Source organism: Patiria miniata, unplaced genomic scaffold, assembly GCF_015706575.1.
Source record: "Patiria miniata isolate m_02_andy unplaced genomic scaffold, ASM1570657v1 HiC_scaffold_17, whole genome shotgun sequence".
NCBI classification, from domain to species: Eukaryota; Metazoa; Echinodermata; class Asteroidea; order Valvatida; family Asterinidae; genus Patiria; species Patiria miniata.
The window spans coordinates 5128650-5142638 of record NW_024037055.1 but is presented as its reverse complement, the minus strand read 5'-3'; the positions used below and the strand labels follow the sequence as shown (position 1 = coordinate 5142638).

At 39.9% G+C, this 13989-nt stretch overlaps 2 protein-coding genes across 4 annotated transcripts; both read right to left on the bottom strand.

Moving 5' to 3' along the window:
- Window positions 1-789: 789 nt before the first annotated feature.
- LOC119723584 lies at window positions 790-9854 on the bottom strand. 3 transcript variants are annotated; one of them, XM_038194308.1, is made up of 8 exons: window positions 9559-9854; window positions 6969-7168; window positions 5691-5807; window positions 4961-5159; window positions 4621-4801; window positions 3892-4088; window positions 3086-3249; window positions 790-2251 (listed from the first exon to the last, which is right to left on the bottom strand). In XM_038194308.1, exons 1-8 carry the CDS (start codon window positions 9675-9677, stop codon window positions 2106-2108), a joined length of 1323 nt encoding a protein of 440 aa, XP_038050236.1. In that variant the 5' UTR covers window positions 9678-9854; the 3' UTR covers window positions 790-2105. The 3 variants fall into 3 exon arrangements, with proteins under 3 accessions (XP_038050236.1, XP_038050238.1, XP_038050237.1); XM_038194310.1 differs by having other exon boundaries at window positions 9555-9687; XM_038194309.1 differs by lacking the exon at window positions 9559-9854 and adding an exon at window positions 7687-7775.
- An 809-nt stretch (window positions 9855-10663) lies between these two features.
- On the bottom strand, window positions 10664-13544 carry LOC119723585 (leukocyte elastase inhibitor-like). The gene is made up of 2 exons (XM_038194311.1): window positions 13401-13544; window positions 10664-12754 (listed from the first exon to the last, which is right to left on the bottom strand). The coding sequence occupies exon 2, from the start codon at window positions 12743-12745 to the stop codon at window positions 11450-11452; it is 1296 nt and encodes a 431-aa protein (XP_038050239.1). The 5' UTR covers window positions 12746-12754; window positions 13401-13544; the 3' UTR covers window positions 10664-11449.
- Window positions 13545-13989: the final 445 nt, after the last annotated feature.

The following is a 13989-nucleotide window of genomic DNA, read 5'->3' as shown; positions in this document are numbered from 1 at the left end:
GCGCACAACATCGCACAGTGCATATCTTTATCGCAAACAAACATATACATCAAGTGACCATAGCAACCAATCCACTGGTAACCGGCGTAAAACCGGTGTGCTTTCGTGCGTGACAAATATTAGGTTGGTAGCCGTCTAATGATTATTCATAAGTACATGTGTACATGTATAAGTGCTGCTGAGTGAGGGGGCGTGGCGCGGGCTAGTTTAAGGGGACCAGTAATTAGCTCCGTGGTTAAATATTCTCGGTGTCTTCCAGAAACGGAAACAGCTTACTGTTCGGAACGTCTTACGTTAATATTTAACCGCTTTTTTCACACTCGACTCAAACTCATAAAAGAGACCGAAGTTTTGTTGTTGCTGCCACACTGTCAATGATCGATGAATAAAAATCCCTCAACTGAAGAGATGAGAGCGGATGCGATCGTTTCCCCAATTAAATTACACAAGCCCCAGCAGCTAGACGCGTTTCGTCTGCATCTGATGTCCTTTTCTCTTACATTGTGTGATTTCACGTTGTGGAGTTATACGAAAGACGACCAAGCAAAAGTACTGTACCGATAATTACTGCATTCCTTTGTATTATTAACTTTCCGAATTTGTCCCCCCCCCCGGCGCCCCACCCCCGATAACTTTTTCCTAGGCAGGTGAAAGCTCGGGCTGCACCATATAGAGCAATATTAAATTGTAATTTAATATAGCTCTATGGGCTGTACACGTACGTCCTGTCCGATGTTCGCGGATAGAGCGCCCTCTGATCGAGTTTTGCCATGCCAATAAAATTTCACATAATTTAAAACATTGTTTAACGTTTTATTACCTCATTAACATATTCATTCCCATAAAACGTATGTTTTTATCTTATCAGTATTCAATCTACCATTGTTTCATATAACTAGTCCAAATTTTTTAAAGTCTCAATATATATAAAAAAAATGGAAACAAACAAATTAAACAAAACTTGCTATGAAAAAGTTTTGAATACTCAACATTTTAAAGACATGTTTGTTGGAGACATTAATATTTCTCCAACAAAATTGTAGCCATGTAGAAAGGGTTACGGTTCCTTTGGACACAATTTTGTACAAGCAAAAGAGTCAAGAAAATGGAAGAATCCATCCGCCATCTTGAAAGTCTGCCATCTTGCAAAAAAAGCACCTGCCTCCTTCAGTCTTTCAAACAGCCAGGACGAAAAAGTATTTGTTTGTTTTTTTTACTCGGCCTTATAGTTAACATTTAAATTCAGAAAGGTCAGCACATACAAGACAAAAAACAAAACTAGTAGGATAAAAATCATTGCATCCCAATATGCATAATGGTCAATGTATTTCCAAATGAGGTCCATTCACTTTTCTGCATTAAATTAAAGGGTCCATGAATGTAACACATTTTGTGCAACTTTCTACACCTCTTAAATGTATATATGAAAACTATTGGACCTTAGTTAATTTTGTTGAAAAGTGCCACTTCTTTAAACATTAATTTTAGTAGTTTCCATGCTTTTCCAGACAACTGAGGACGTTGTTGCTGTGATGTTTTTTAGGAAGACACTGTTCAACTTGGGGGTTTTCCGTTCATATCGTGAACCCGCAAATTTGCTCAATGAAACATGTGAGAAAAGTTTGCTCATTAGCTTACTGCCATGTACTTACACAACAAATCACCAAAGAAAACAAAGTTTATGGCAGCGAAATAGCTGAAATTCTGGCAACTTTCAATGCTAAAATAGCTGTAACATTGAGGTTTCTGAAATGACATCACACTTTTGCTCATGAATATGGACATTTGCATTAGCATAAAAACAAAAAAAAGGTACCAAAATACCCTTGAAAATAGCAACGTGAAAATTGAGGGGAAAATGATTACATGGGACAGAAAGGTGCATTTTCAAGGATTGCATTAAAGATTCACATTGCATGGGCACTTTACAGGTGAGATTATTTTGCAACTGCTGATAAAAATAATGGTAAGTTCTCAGGTTTTTTTTTAACAAAGTATCTATAAATAACTTCCAGTGACTTATCAAGGGCGTATCCCAAAAGCCTGTCCTTAATATTCTGCATTTGAATTCCTCAGATTGCAATTTACAAGTCGCACTCCACCAATTATTTCCATGCTTCTATAACATCTTGTATCGTTTCCTGAGCGCTGTGGATACCAGACTTGAATTGTTGTGGAATCTCCCGTCCATTGCGTCCAGCCTCTGCACCCAGGAGAGCCCCTAGAGCTGCACCACGATGACAGTTTTCTCCTGAAAGTCAAGTATTGAATGCTTCTAATGAGTATAGTCTATACTTAGCAACATTATTTTCTTGGGTTCAATATTGCCCCTGGCATTTCAATTAATCAGGATTCAGGAACATCATCCATAACACCTACGGACGAAACAATACAATCAATGGATACCAACTTTCTGTCAAATAATGGCATCAACAGATTCAGGGTGATCACAATCAGTGTGGAATAAGCAACACGTTGAGCAAAAAAAAAAATTAAAAAAAAAATATTCCATTTTATGCAAATACTATGTCCAGATAGAATAGTATCCAATAATGAATGTTTATGAGTGCAATGGTAAGAATAATTTCATGAGGTGACAGATGGAATGTTCCATTACACTCGGCTTCGCCTTGTGGAATGGAACATTCCATTTGTCACGGAATTAAATTACTCTTTCCATTGCACGACTGTGAAACATTCATTATTTGTTTTATACAACACCTGAATAAATCCTCGTCATCTGATTGGTCAGATCCACCAAAAGTGTGACCGTGCAATAGAACTTCTATTCTTGCAGTGCGACTGGGCCATGGGTTGGGGTAAATAACTGAATGACATGAATAACTCAGATCACAGGGATCTATTCAGGCGTTGTATAGTATGGAGTATACATGACTTCATCGCATAATGAAAAAGCGAAATGAATGCGCCATTCTAATCTGTATGTACACAATGTGGTCTTCAAGGTAAAAAGCCAAGAACATTCTTCACACCTCGATCTCTAAAATAAACTATTATAAATTCAAAAAAAAGACTAATTTAAATGGCTGAATCTGAATTAAAAAAAAGAAAAAAAACCATTTACCTCCACAGTTTGTATTTGTTAAAGCACCTGCCTCAAAATTATCATGAAACTCATAGGCAAGGAAGAACATGGACGTCACGGCTCCTTTGATGTAACACGCTAATCCAAAATGTGATACCGCCTCCTGATAGACTTGTAACCTTTCTTCAGATCCTTCTGCATATCTGGGGAAATCCAAACAAATTATGAGGGTATTTAAAGCCCGCTACAAATCTTTTCCAAATTTTCACGTGATCATCAGGCCATCGGGTTTACAGATCGGAGGGGCGTGCGTTGACAAACAGGACCGATCTGACCCTACACCCTTCCAGGCGACCGGATGAAATTAAACATGTTTGATTTTTTTCAAACGGACGCAACATTTACATTAACCAATCTGATTCACGAAGCAAGTCACATGATTCAAAATTGAGGGTTGCCATTTTGTCATCATGTGACTGGTCATCATGTGACTGATCACGATGAGACCGATTATAGAACGGAATCGGGGTTACCGGGATGTGTGCAGGTAACGTTGCAGTCTCCGCAGAGGTGAAAGAAAAAAAAGATACAGGTGATCCGGTAAAATCGGAAAGGTGTGCGGCAGGCTTTAACGATGACAGAATAAGAGTTTGTATCAGATTTAGATTTAGATGTTTGTCAATTTAGAGGCACGTCAGAAGACAACAGCACACAGCAGACAGGGGCAAAGTTTGATTATTGACCATTTGAAGTGTTGTGTGTATATAATCCTATCTCGGTCTTGCTGCAGGTTTAACTCATAATCTAGATGAAGGCAAATCCTTTGAGCAAGCTTCCGGACATACCTGGCTGCAAGTTGTGAATATTTCTTGACCCGTTTCCATGTGTTACTGCCACCTAAGAGTGGTGACTCCAATGCCGCCTGGGCCTTCTCGCGGAGACTTGCGCCATTCACCACGCTATGAAGTGTGGTAGCGTACAGCTCCACAAAGGGAACCAGGCTTAGTGAGCAGTGAGTCAGATTGACGAGTCGTACTGCATGCTAGAAAGAAAAAAAAAAGGTTATTTTTAAGCTTTTCAAAACGGGTCACATTTTACTTATACAATCAACAATCAATGGGGAGTCAAGTTGGCACAGTGGTTACTGCCCTCGCCTTCCACCTCTATGGCCCGGGTTCGATTCCTGCCCGGACCAAATGAGGATTTTGGGTTTTCAGTCCCTACCTGATTCCGTAGGTTTCCCAAGAATATTTCTTCTGGGGTTTTCCTCCCACATCTAAAACTGTAATTTCTTCTCGTCGTCTTCTCTCTACAGGTTTCTTAAAGCTTTCGAGCTACAGTGCCTAGGGCACGTTAGAGGAATCCTTGGTCTAATTACCAGAAAGAAAGAAACACAATACTGTACAAATGTGTTATATTTGGTTGTTAAAATAAAAAAAAAACACGAAGGTGAAAAGACCAGTCTTATCTTAGGGTAAATTTCTGTTAAAATTATAAGCGATATACAGGTGCAAGACAAGCACATTGATAAGCAATAATTACATTCATGATAAATGTATGAAGACTTGACGTACCTTGACGGCCTCGGTAGTTGAGAGATTAGCACAGTGTAAAATGACAGATATCGGCATCACCAATGCACCAATGCTATCAATGTTGTGATCCACATGACTTGACGTTAACTTCTTCGATCTTGACTCGGCAAACGCTAACACCTCCTCTGATACTACTGGCGATCCAGCTGTCAACCAGTCTCTAGAGGGCGGCAAACAAACAAAAACTCACAATTGCAATTGGACTACTCTTCAAGATGTTAAAACACAAACATTGCAACAGATCCAACAGACTGCATCAAATAACAGATTGATCCGATATTTTGTTACGATTCTCCTAATGGGAGTTGCTAAACCTTACCTGAAGAACTCCCTATGGAAGGACTCGGCATACGTGTCACCATGCGATCCCGGAGTTGTCATAAATTTCACGTACGCTGCAAATATTGCCCCATAAGCGCCATCATCCATGGGTTGTTGGTCTTGATATTCACTCGCTAGCGTCTGTGCCGTCAGACCAGCGACTAGTGCATTTAGTGTACTGTCACCAGCTTTCATTCCTAACAACAAAATATTGAAACCATCAGTCATTATGCGAAACACTGCACGTCAGTGAATGCAGTGTACGTACAGATAATGTAAAAGCAGTTTACTCGGAAAGATTTCCATATAAGAAGTTCACTAATTTTCCTCTGTATTGACTAACAAGCCCCCAGATAGCAATTTCATGTCATCAAAGTCAATTTGAGCAGTGAGAAAATACAAGCATTTTCTTAGAAAACACTTAAAATTTTTCAGTCCAATCTCATAGGGTTTGTACACAGGGTGTTGAGTGAACTTCTATATGGAAATCTTTCCGTTTACTCAACTAAAAAACATAAAAATACCAAGAAATGCAAACAAAAGTTTAACCTCTATACTATCAACAATAATGCTGATCCTGAACACCAAAACTGCACATTTTTGTATGTGTTATCAGACAAAATGGCACATGAATGTCAAAGTTACCAATGACAAAATCTGAGGACAGTGATAATTATTATTATGATAATTCTTATAGTAAATAACACTAAAAATAAATGTCACATTACCTTGATGGTAGTGAATGGATCTCTGGTTACTCTGCCAGTATTTGAGTTTATCATGAAGAATGACGGATCCAATGACGGGGTCAGAACCACTGCCATACCCACTGCGACCAGCACCACCTGTGCAAAACACATAAAGAAATAATAATTATATACATGTACATCATGATCCAACAAATATACATAACTGTTAACTGAACAGAGCTCAGACTACTTCTGGAGCATTTACAGACATTGAGAAAATACTGCAAGTAAATGCCCCTGGCAGGCTGCCAGTATTTATACAACCAGTTAGTAAGCACACTTTTCAGTCGACTTCACCCAAATCAACAATGACCTTATTTGACCCCCAGATGACCTTTGAGCTCAAATGTTACAAGCCATATGAAGTCCCCCTACCCAAAGATTATTGTCACCAAGTTTGGTTGAGGAGGTGAAGTCCGACTTTTCATGTGACAGCACTTTTCAGTTTACCTAACCAAAATCAACAATGACCTCATTTGACCCCTAGATGACCTTTGACCTCAAATGTCTGAAGTTATCTGAAGTCACCTTACCCAAAGATTATTGGCACCAAGTTTGGTTGAGATTGAAGTCTGATCTTTCATACGACTGTCCTAAACAGTTAACCTACATGTAACCAAAATGGAATACACAGACACACATACAGAATACGCTATCGCGATATCTCCTTTCTGGCTTAAAGGGAAAATACAACATTTGCAAACATCAAAAAATAAAACTACCAAATCGTTTTGAAATACCTTGCTGGACTGTTAGTGAATGACAGTGTAAAGCATCCTGTAAAATCATGGCACCTGGTATACTGTCATTTTCAAGAAAAGTGGTATTTTTGTATCAATTTCCAACGCTGATCGGCCGACCAGCGTTGGCAAAAAATGGCTTTTTTTCAAATACTGGCCCCAGTTGACCATCGCACTTGTTTGCAATCGATTACACACCTATGAACGGGTACAAGCCAGCTAGACTGGTTCCCTGACCTTACAATTCCCCAATGTATGTAAACTGCTCTGTTTCTTCTTAAAGTGGAGTCAGGGAACCAGACTACAGGAAAATGATTGTTTTTCTCGGTTTTTGTAGCATTTTCGAACCCAAAACCTCAAAAAAGTCAGTGTTACTACATTTGCTATATATTTCCAACCCCCCAATTCCATCTATTTCTGAAAATTACAGCAAAAGCAAATGATGTATATTCCCTTTAAAAGCCAGGGGGATAAAACTGATGTAAATACAGCGTAGATGTGAGACAATGGATCTTACCAACAGCAGAGATTGTCAAGATGCTGGATGGATGTCTGGTCTTGGGTGCTACAAAACCACTCAGCCAGTCCCCGTAGTCACGTCTGATATCATCTGGATCGTAATACCAATGGACAGGCATACTGAGTGCATCGCCAACAACCATTCCCCACAGTGATTCAGATTGTGCCATCTTCTTATCGTGTTCGCAGTTTCCAGATCTGTATTACAATAATATATGGACAAAACAAATCTCCATTCGTTATTTGTAGAATGCCATGGTCCAGTGGTTACGGTGTTTGAATCCTGTAAGACGGTACATGGGTTCGAACCCTGCCAGGAACATGGTGTTTGTGCCATTGGGAAAGACACTTAACTACAATTGGCTCTCTCCACCCAGGAGTGTGAAAGGGTAACTGTGAGGGTAGAGGACCGAATGTGCGCTGATATCGGCTGCTGCATGGTCTCGTGGCCACATAATAATAATAATAATAATAATTTGGGAGGCTAATCATCCTTACTCACAGCTGGTATGCTGAATTGCAAGGACGCGGCTACAATGTGGTCGGGCCGCTGGCACGTAAAGGCGCCTATGGCTGCCGGCCACATCGACCCATATATGACCACGGAGCACAGCCTGAGATCGAAAGTGTTTGATTTTTGCGGAGGGAGGAAAACCGGAGGGCCCGGAGAAAAACCCTCGTGGCACAGGAGAGAACCAACGCACAACTCTACTCACATGTGATCCGTGGCCAGGATTCGAACCGTGGTCACCTTGGTGAGAGGCGAGCGCTTTACGCACAAGCCACCCATGCCACCTGAATGAATGGGGAATAATCGCAGAGTGCTGTGATATGTTGATACAATGGAAAGCGCTATATATAAGCATTACAATCTAATTACAAATTAAATATTAAAGCAATTTCAGCCATACGGATGGACAGAGATTCTTATGTACCAATATTTCATCGCAGAAAATTATACATGTAGCAAATGAAAGGAGAAGGCGAACCTTGAGAAGTGAAAGCCAAATCTTGTCATGATACAGAGAAAACTTATGGCTAGTACACACACAAGTGCAGGACATACATGTACATGTATGTAGTCATGTACTGAATTCTCAATACAGTGAATTCCTGTAAAATTCAGACGGACCGAGCCAAATTTGGTTATATTAGATTTTTTTAATTTAATATTAAAGGGCCCATGCAATGTAATTTGTTTTAATGCAATCTTTGAAACTACACCTTTGTGTCCCATTTAACCTTATTTTAAACTTCTGTTTTGCCATTTTAAAGTATATTTTGGTGCCTTTTTAGTTTTTTATGCTAATTCAATTTCCATATTCATGAGCAAAATGAGCAGAAATCTTAATGTTATAGCTATTTCATCACTAAATGTTGCTAGAATTTTGGACATTTTGCTGTCGTAAATTTTCTTTTCTTTGGTGATTTGTTGTTTTGTAAATAAGCCAATGAGCACCCCTTTTCCACAAATGTTTCAAAGGAGCAAATTTTGGGTTCACAATTTGAACAGAAAACCCCTACACTGAAGAGTGTCTTTCTGAAATGACATTACAGCAACAGCACCCTTAGTGCACTTTTCAATAATTAACCGAAAAGGGATGTCAAAAAGTTTTCATACAATTAAGAAGAGTAGAAAGTTACACAAAACCATTTTCACGGTTTTTGTGCTCCTAATTTTTTTTAATTGCATAGACCCTTTAACGTCGGGGCAAACCTTAATATGCTCACCGTAAGTGGAATTTTGTTATGTTTGTATTAATTTGTATAAACCGAGATACGAGACTCGACTGTACGTAAGGCCACACACATAAATGCTGAGCTAAGGTTGTTGCAAACCAATGTAATTATCGTGTTAGTTTTAAATCAAAGAAACTCACTGATAATGATAAACAGGTAAGCTACGTACATGAAGGGAAACAGGCAAACTAGCATGACTAGACTAGGGAATCATGATAATATATAAAAATACATACATGTAAGGTTATTAATATCATCATGATTATTGATATTATTTGTCTGTTCGGAAAGACTTCCATATACCATGTAGGCTAGCTCTACTGAGTGGAGCGTTGAATTACGGGTACCCCTCCATGTATGGAGGGGTACCCGTAATTCAACGCTCCACTCAGTAGAGCTACATGTAGGCCTATACGGATGTCACAAATTTCTCCCTGCAATGATTTGTCAGCCATCAGAAAGCGAAAACATGTCCAAAATTTAAAAAAAGGGCATAATTTGCATGAAAAATATTGAGAAAACACTCCCCAGTCAGACCAGCCTCATCATGCCCATACTGTTTGTACGGTTACCGTTTGTACACAGGGTGTCATTCAAGAGACGTCCCGACAGTCCGTGTAACATGTGTAACTTGTTATAAATGGAATTCTTAATTTCTTTCCGTCTGTTCATTCGATTCAGTCACCTAGTCCTAGCACAACTTAATAATAGATTTCTATGTTATTTATGTTAATTATTAAGATATATTAACATTTTTTTCATGACATAATATTAATATTATTACATTAGTATAGACTAGTAGTATGGGTGTAGGCCTAGGTCTACATTTACAAATGTTTCATACCAACCCGCCAGTAATCTGTGTGGTGGTTGAATACTGCAGGTGCAAGACACAGCGTCGTAATGTTGCCAAGCAGATTCCAGCCAGACCAACTGCGACAACCCGGCGAAGATTGAAGGTTTTCATTCCTTCAAGTTCCCACGTAACGTTTCGCTGCTTCTATTTACATCGCCAGGTCTTTTTATATCTACGTTACGTATCATTCTGCGTGTTGGTTTCATAACCGGACCGCAGTGTCCAAGTTATGAAACCCTGGCCCTTCGCGCCCTTGTACTGACCTAGCGATTTTGTAACTTCCCGCAGCAGCAAAAAGGTCAATTTAGGTCACCAACTATTACGTCAAAACGCAAGAGGGCGCTATGCATAATTATTTGTAAAATGTGCGATATTCGCCATCGGCCGACCGAGGGTACTCCATTCCCATATTGATATTACGTGCACTTCTAAAAACTATTATAAATACTCATTTCTCTCCAAGGTGTTTGAGACGCCTATCAAATTAAAGCTCATTTCATCATCTTTCATTTTCTGTTCAATTTTTGGGGAGTAATCAGATGACATTTGGGAGAGAATTAAGATGATCACCCCTAGTTTGATTGCCATTTCGGAATGAAAAAATGATACCCCTGGGTCTGGGTATGCCTGCGCTCCATTGCAAAATACTGAGAGCAATTTTTGGGCCCAGCAGTAAGTTCATCCGAATTTCATATAAATACGAGGTTGCAGTCCTAGCCTTGTGCACGGCTTCCACCTATGTCTTCGGTTTTAGACCCTTCAAGTTTATGGCCCACAAAATGCTCCAACGAAAGTAGCAAAAAGTTGAGGGCACACCAAAAAAAGGTGATTCATCATTCGGCCTGCATATACGTAGGCAATGTGGGGCCTTTTTCTAAAGGTCTCGACTCTCGAGGGGAAGGGTAATGTCCCGCTAGAGGGTGCCCTTTAGATGATGGCGTCATAATGATGTTTGGCATCATTCTCACTCAACAAGTTAATTTATCTGTCCGTAGTAAAATGCTTCCGTTTTAAGTTAATTTAATTTTCATTACACCGGAAGTAAAGGTCAAGAGATTTTGTGCCCAGAAATAAGAACTGTTGCCCAAATCACCATATTCCTTCTCATGAAAAATGAACATGATACTTTATTCAGTTCAAAAGATATAGTTCAAACTATTTTGCCCCTAAACCGCTCGTACATCAATATCTAATATAAACGTACGTCCTGATGACGTCACAAATTTATAGCATCTTCGGACCGAGGTCCAAGTTCTTAACAGGTTTCATGATCACCACGTCAACCGTTTGGAAGAAGTCTTGTTTTTTTTTATTTGAGGCTCATTTCTATATTTCTAATTCACCTAACTTTGACCAGCTTCCGGTAGCCCCGGAAGAAAAGGTCAGACGACTCTGACTTTGGTATTAACGTTTATCAAGGTTTTGTCTAAGAGATCACAAAGTACGAACGTGATTGTTCATTTTGTTCACGAATTATAACGTAAAATGGTCACATCTGAACAAAAATCGCTTGTAATTTGAAACCCACGATCATGACGTTAGAGTAAAATGCACCACATGGGATCAGGGTCGGTATATGTTCAAAGTTACAAGTTTATACTACAAGCCGTTTAGGAGAAAACCCACGGAAAATTATTGTCCGGAAAAATGGAACAAAGATTAATAATTACGATATCAAAATGTCGCATACCCGATCACCCAACTAAAGCCCAACATTCGTTTCTTTAATCCGGAACTTTTACGCTTTTGTGTACACCCATACGAGGAACGTGCATTGGCTCCCTATGATGCTACAATGCATGATGTTATATAGCTGCTCATTCCTACATCAATAATGTTTTACATGCACAATAGCAAAAACAAATCGTCTCAAAACGTACATTTTACAGTTCCTCGTGATTAAGACTGACGCCTTCTGGCTTGCGACAGTGGCCCATAAAAACAATGGCTTTAGTCTTCGAATCTGCGATAAAGAACAGAAATGGATGATCAGCAATGAACTCCGGAGCAAGACTGATGGAGCGCTTGTTGATGGTTACGGCTGTCGCTGCGGCTGCTTCGCTTCCTTCCTCATTCACTTCAAGAAAAGCTCGATGGATGACACTGGATACAAACAGATCTCTCGTGCCCGTTATACCAGATAAATCAGCTTTATCCCGAACGAACAGATCTCGCATTCCCATGCTGTACAAAACATCATTCATGTGTAAAGTCTCCTCTAGTTTGAATTTCGGGATCGCCACACCAACGGTCACGTTGGAGAGGTTGTTGAGGAGATGCTGCAACTTCTCATTTGTGAGATGCTTTTGAAGTCTGTCGATCCCGTCAATCTCATCAGGAAGAACCACAATCATGCTGAAATCTTGACCCACATAGGGTAGTTCTATTAGCTTACACCGCAGGGTGATGTCCTCCGCGAAGTTGAATTTGGACTTCCGATGCATCATCGGAACTTCGAGGACCTGGTCTTTTGAAACGTGGAAATCCTGATCGAACGTCTTTGATTTGTCAAATTGACGGACCCAGTCTGCCTTGAAGTAGATGGCATTAACGAGGACGAGTTGAGTCATTCCAGTGATGGATCCGTGGGGCAGAAGATCTCGAATCTTGTCCTCCGTTTCTCGTCCGACCCAAGAATTGATGAATTCACGAGCTACCTCCGTGTCCTCGACAAAATCAAGACTTGCCATGTGGCTACTGTAATACCGTTCAGCATCCGCCAGAAATTCCTGCCTCAGGTCAAAACCTTTGTGACCAAAAAGGCGGTTTGCTTTTCTGAGGACGTACTTGTCAGCATTCGCGCCGAAGATGGCGGAGTTGAGCTCGGCAAAAGAGGAATGGAGACGAGATTCCTCCAAGGTGCTGAACTTGAGGACATCTTTAATTTGTCTTGCGGTGTTTCCACGCGCTCCCAGAGATGTCATAGCCAGGGCGATTGAAATGCTCATCGGGGAAAAGAAGATGTTATCACGGTGAGGGTCGTCGGCAAGTGTTTGATAAAGATGAAAGGCAAATCTGTTGTTGGCGTCAGCAAGTTCTAACTGAGGGTCTGGGCCGGTTGATGTAGCAAAGACGCTCATATAGAGTAGAGCAATAACAGTGAGAATACTAATGATTTGGATGACCGCCATGATGGAATCTGGTCTTGATGACGTGACAAGCAAGGTCAATTTGTACATGTAAATCACCTGCAAGTAAAGAAAGAAAACTATATTGTTCTTGTTTGAACTAATGAAATATGCATGGTTATTATGTGAAGTACATGTATTTGTCGCTAGTTCAATGATAACAATTATAATGCTCATCGTGATACAACAGGATGAGTAAAACTGAAAAACCGAAACCCAAATGTTGGGACCATTGTTTTAGTGAAGTTCTGCATGCAGCACTTTCAAAATCTGGAATACGAAAGCCAAGTTTATAAGCTTGCATTTAGTACAAGAACCATTCAAATCACTCATGCACTTTTCAAGTTACGGAATTATAAACACAACCACCGTTTTAAAGTTCTGCCCACGGATCACAAAAAGGTTAACAGTAACTGTTCTTTCAGCAAAACGAAAACGATTCACACAGAGATGGGATGCGAGTGAATTGTTTTTGTTTTGCTGAAAGAACACACACCTTTTTGTGATCCGTGGACAGAGCTTTAAAACGGTGGTTGTGTTTAAATTTCCGTAACTTGAAAAGTAAATGAGTGATTTGAATGATTCTTGTACAAAAAGAAAGCTTATGAATTGGGCTTTCATATCCTATGATTTCGAAAGTGCTACATGCAGAACTTCACTAAAACAATAGTCCCGACATTTGGGTTTCGTTTTTTTTTTTACTCACCCTGTATATAGAGTGCAGGCTGTTCTCCAGCTATGAGTCATTTTGATTCATAGAGAAGGAAGTAATGAAAATATGGCTGAACGAAATAGACAATTAATATTGCATCCTTGAATAAATTAATTATCGTATCATACTCCTCACAGCCAATACGGCTAGTGTGATACAATACACTCTATTATCTATGGACCTTGTACGGCCACGTGTTGATTTTCGCACGAGTCGCATAAAATGTTTAAGTCTACATGGACAAATCTGCAATTGGCGTTGGAACGAAGGCCGTCCCGTTCTCATGCCGAGGACAGAACAATAAAGCATTGAAATGTCTGTCAATTCAACGCAACCCCTATTATTATGAACCTCACATAATGCACGTAGACCTTGCATGTCGCACGTACACGTCGGCCTATCATAACATTCTTTTTTTATTTTTCAGATTATTTCCGGCCTTATCTTCCGTCCCAGTCCCAAGTTCATAGCCCAATCGTCCACGTCGGAATACAGATAACGTAGGCCTATGCCTTTAAGTTTGGAATTGTGGTTCTCAATACACTTTGCTGTGGTTAGATTCATTTCAGTTTTGTCATTGTGT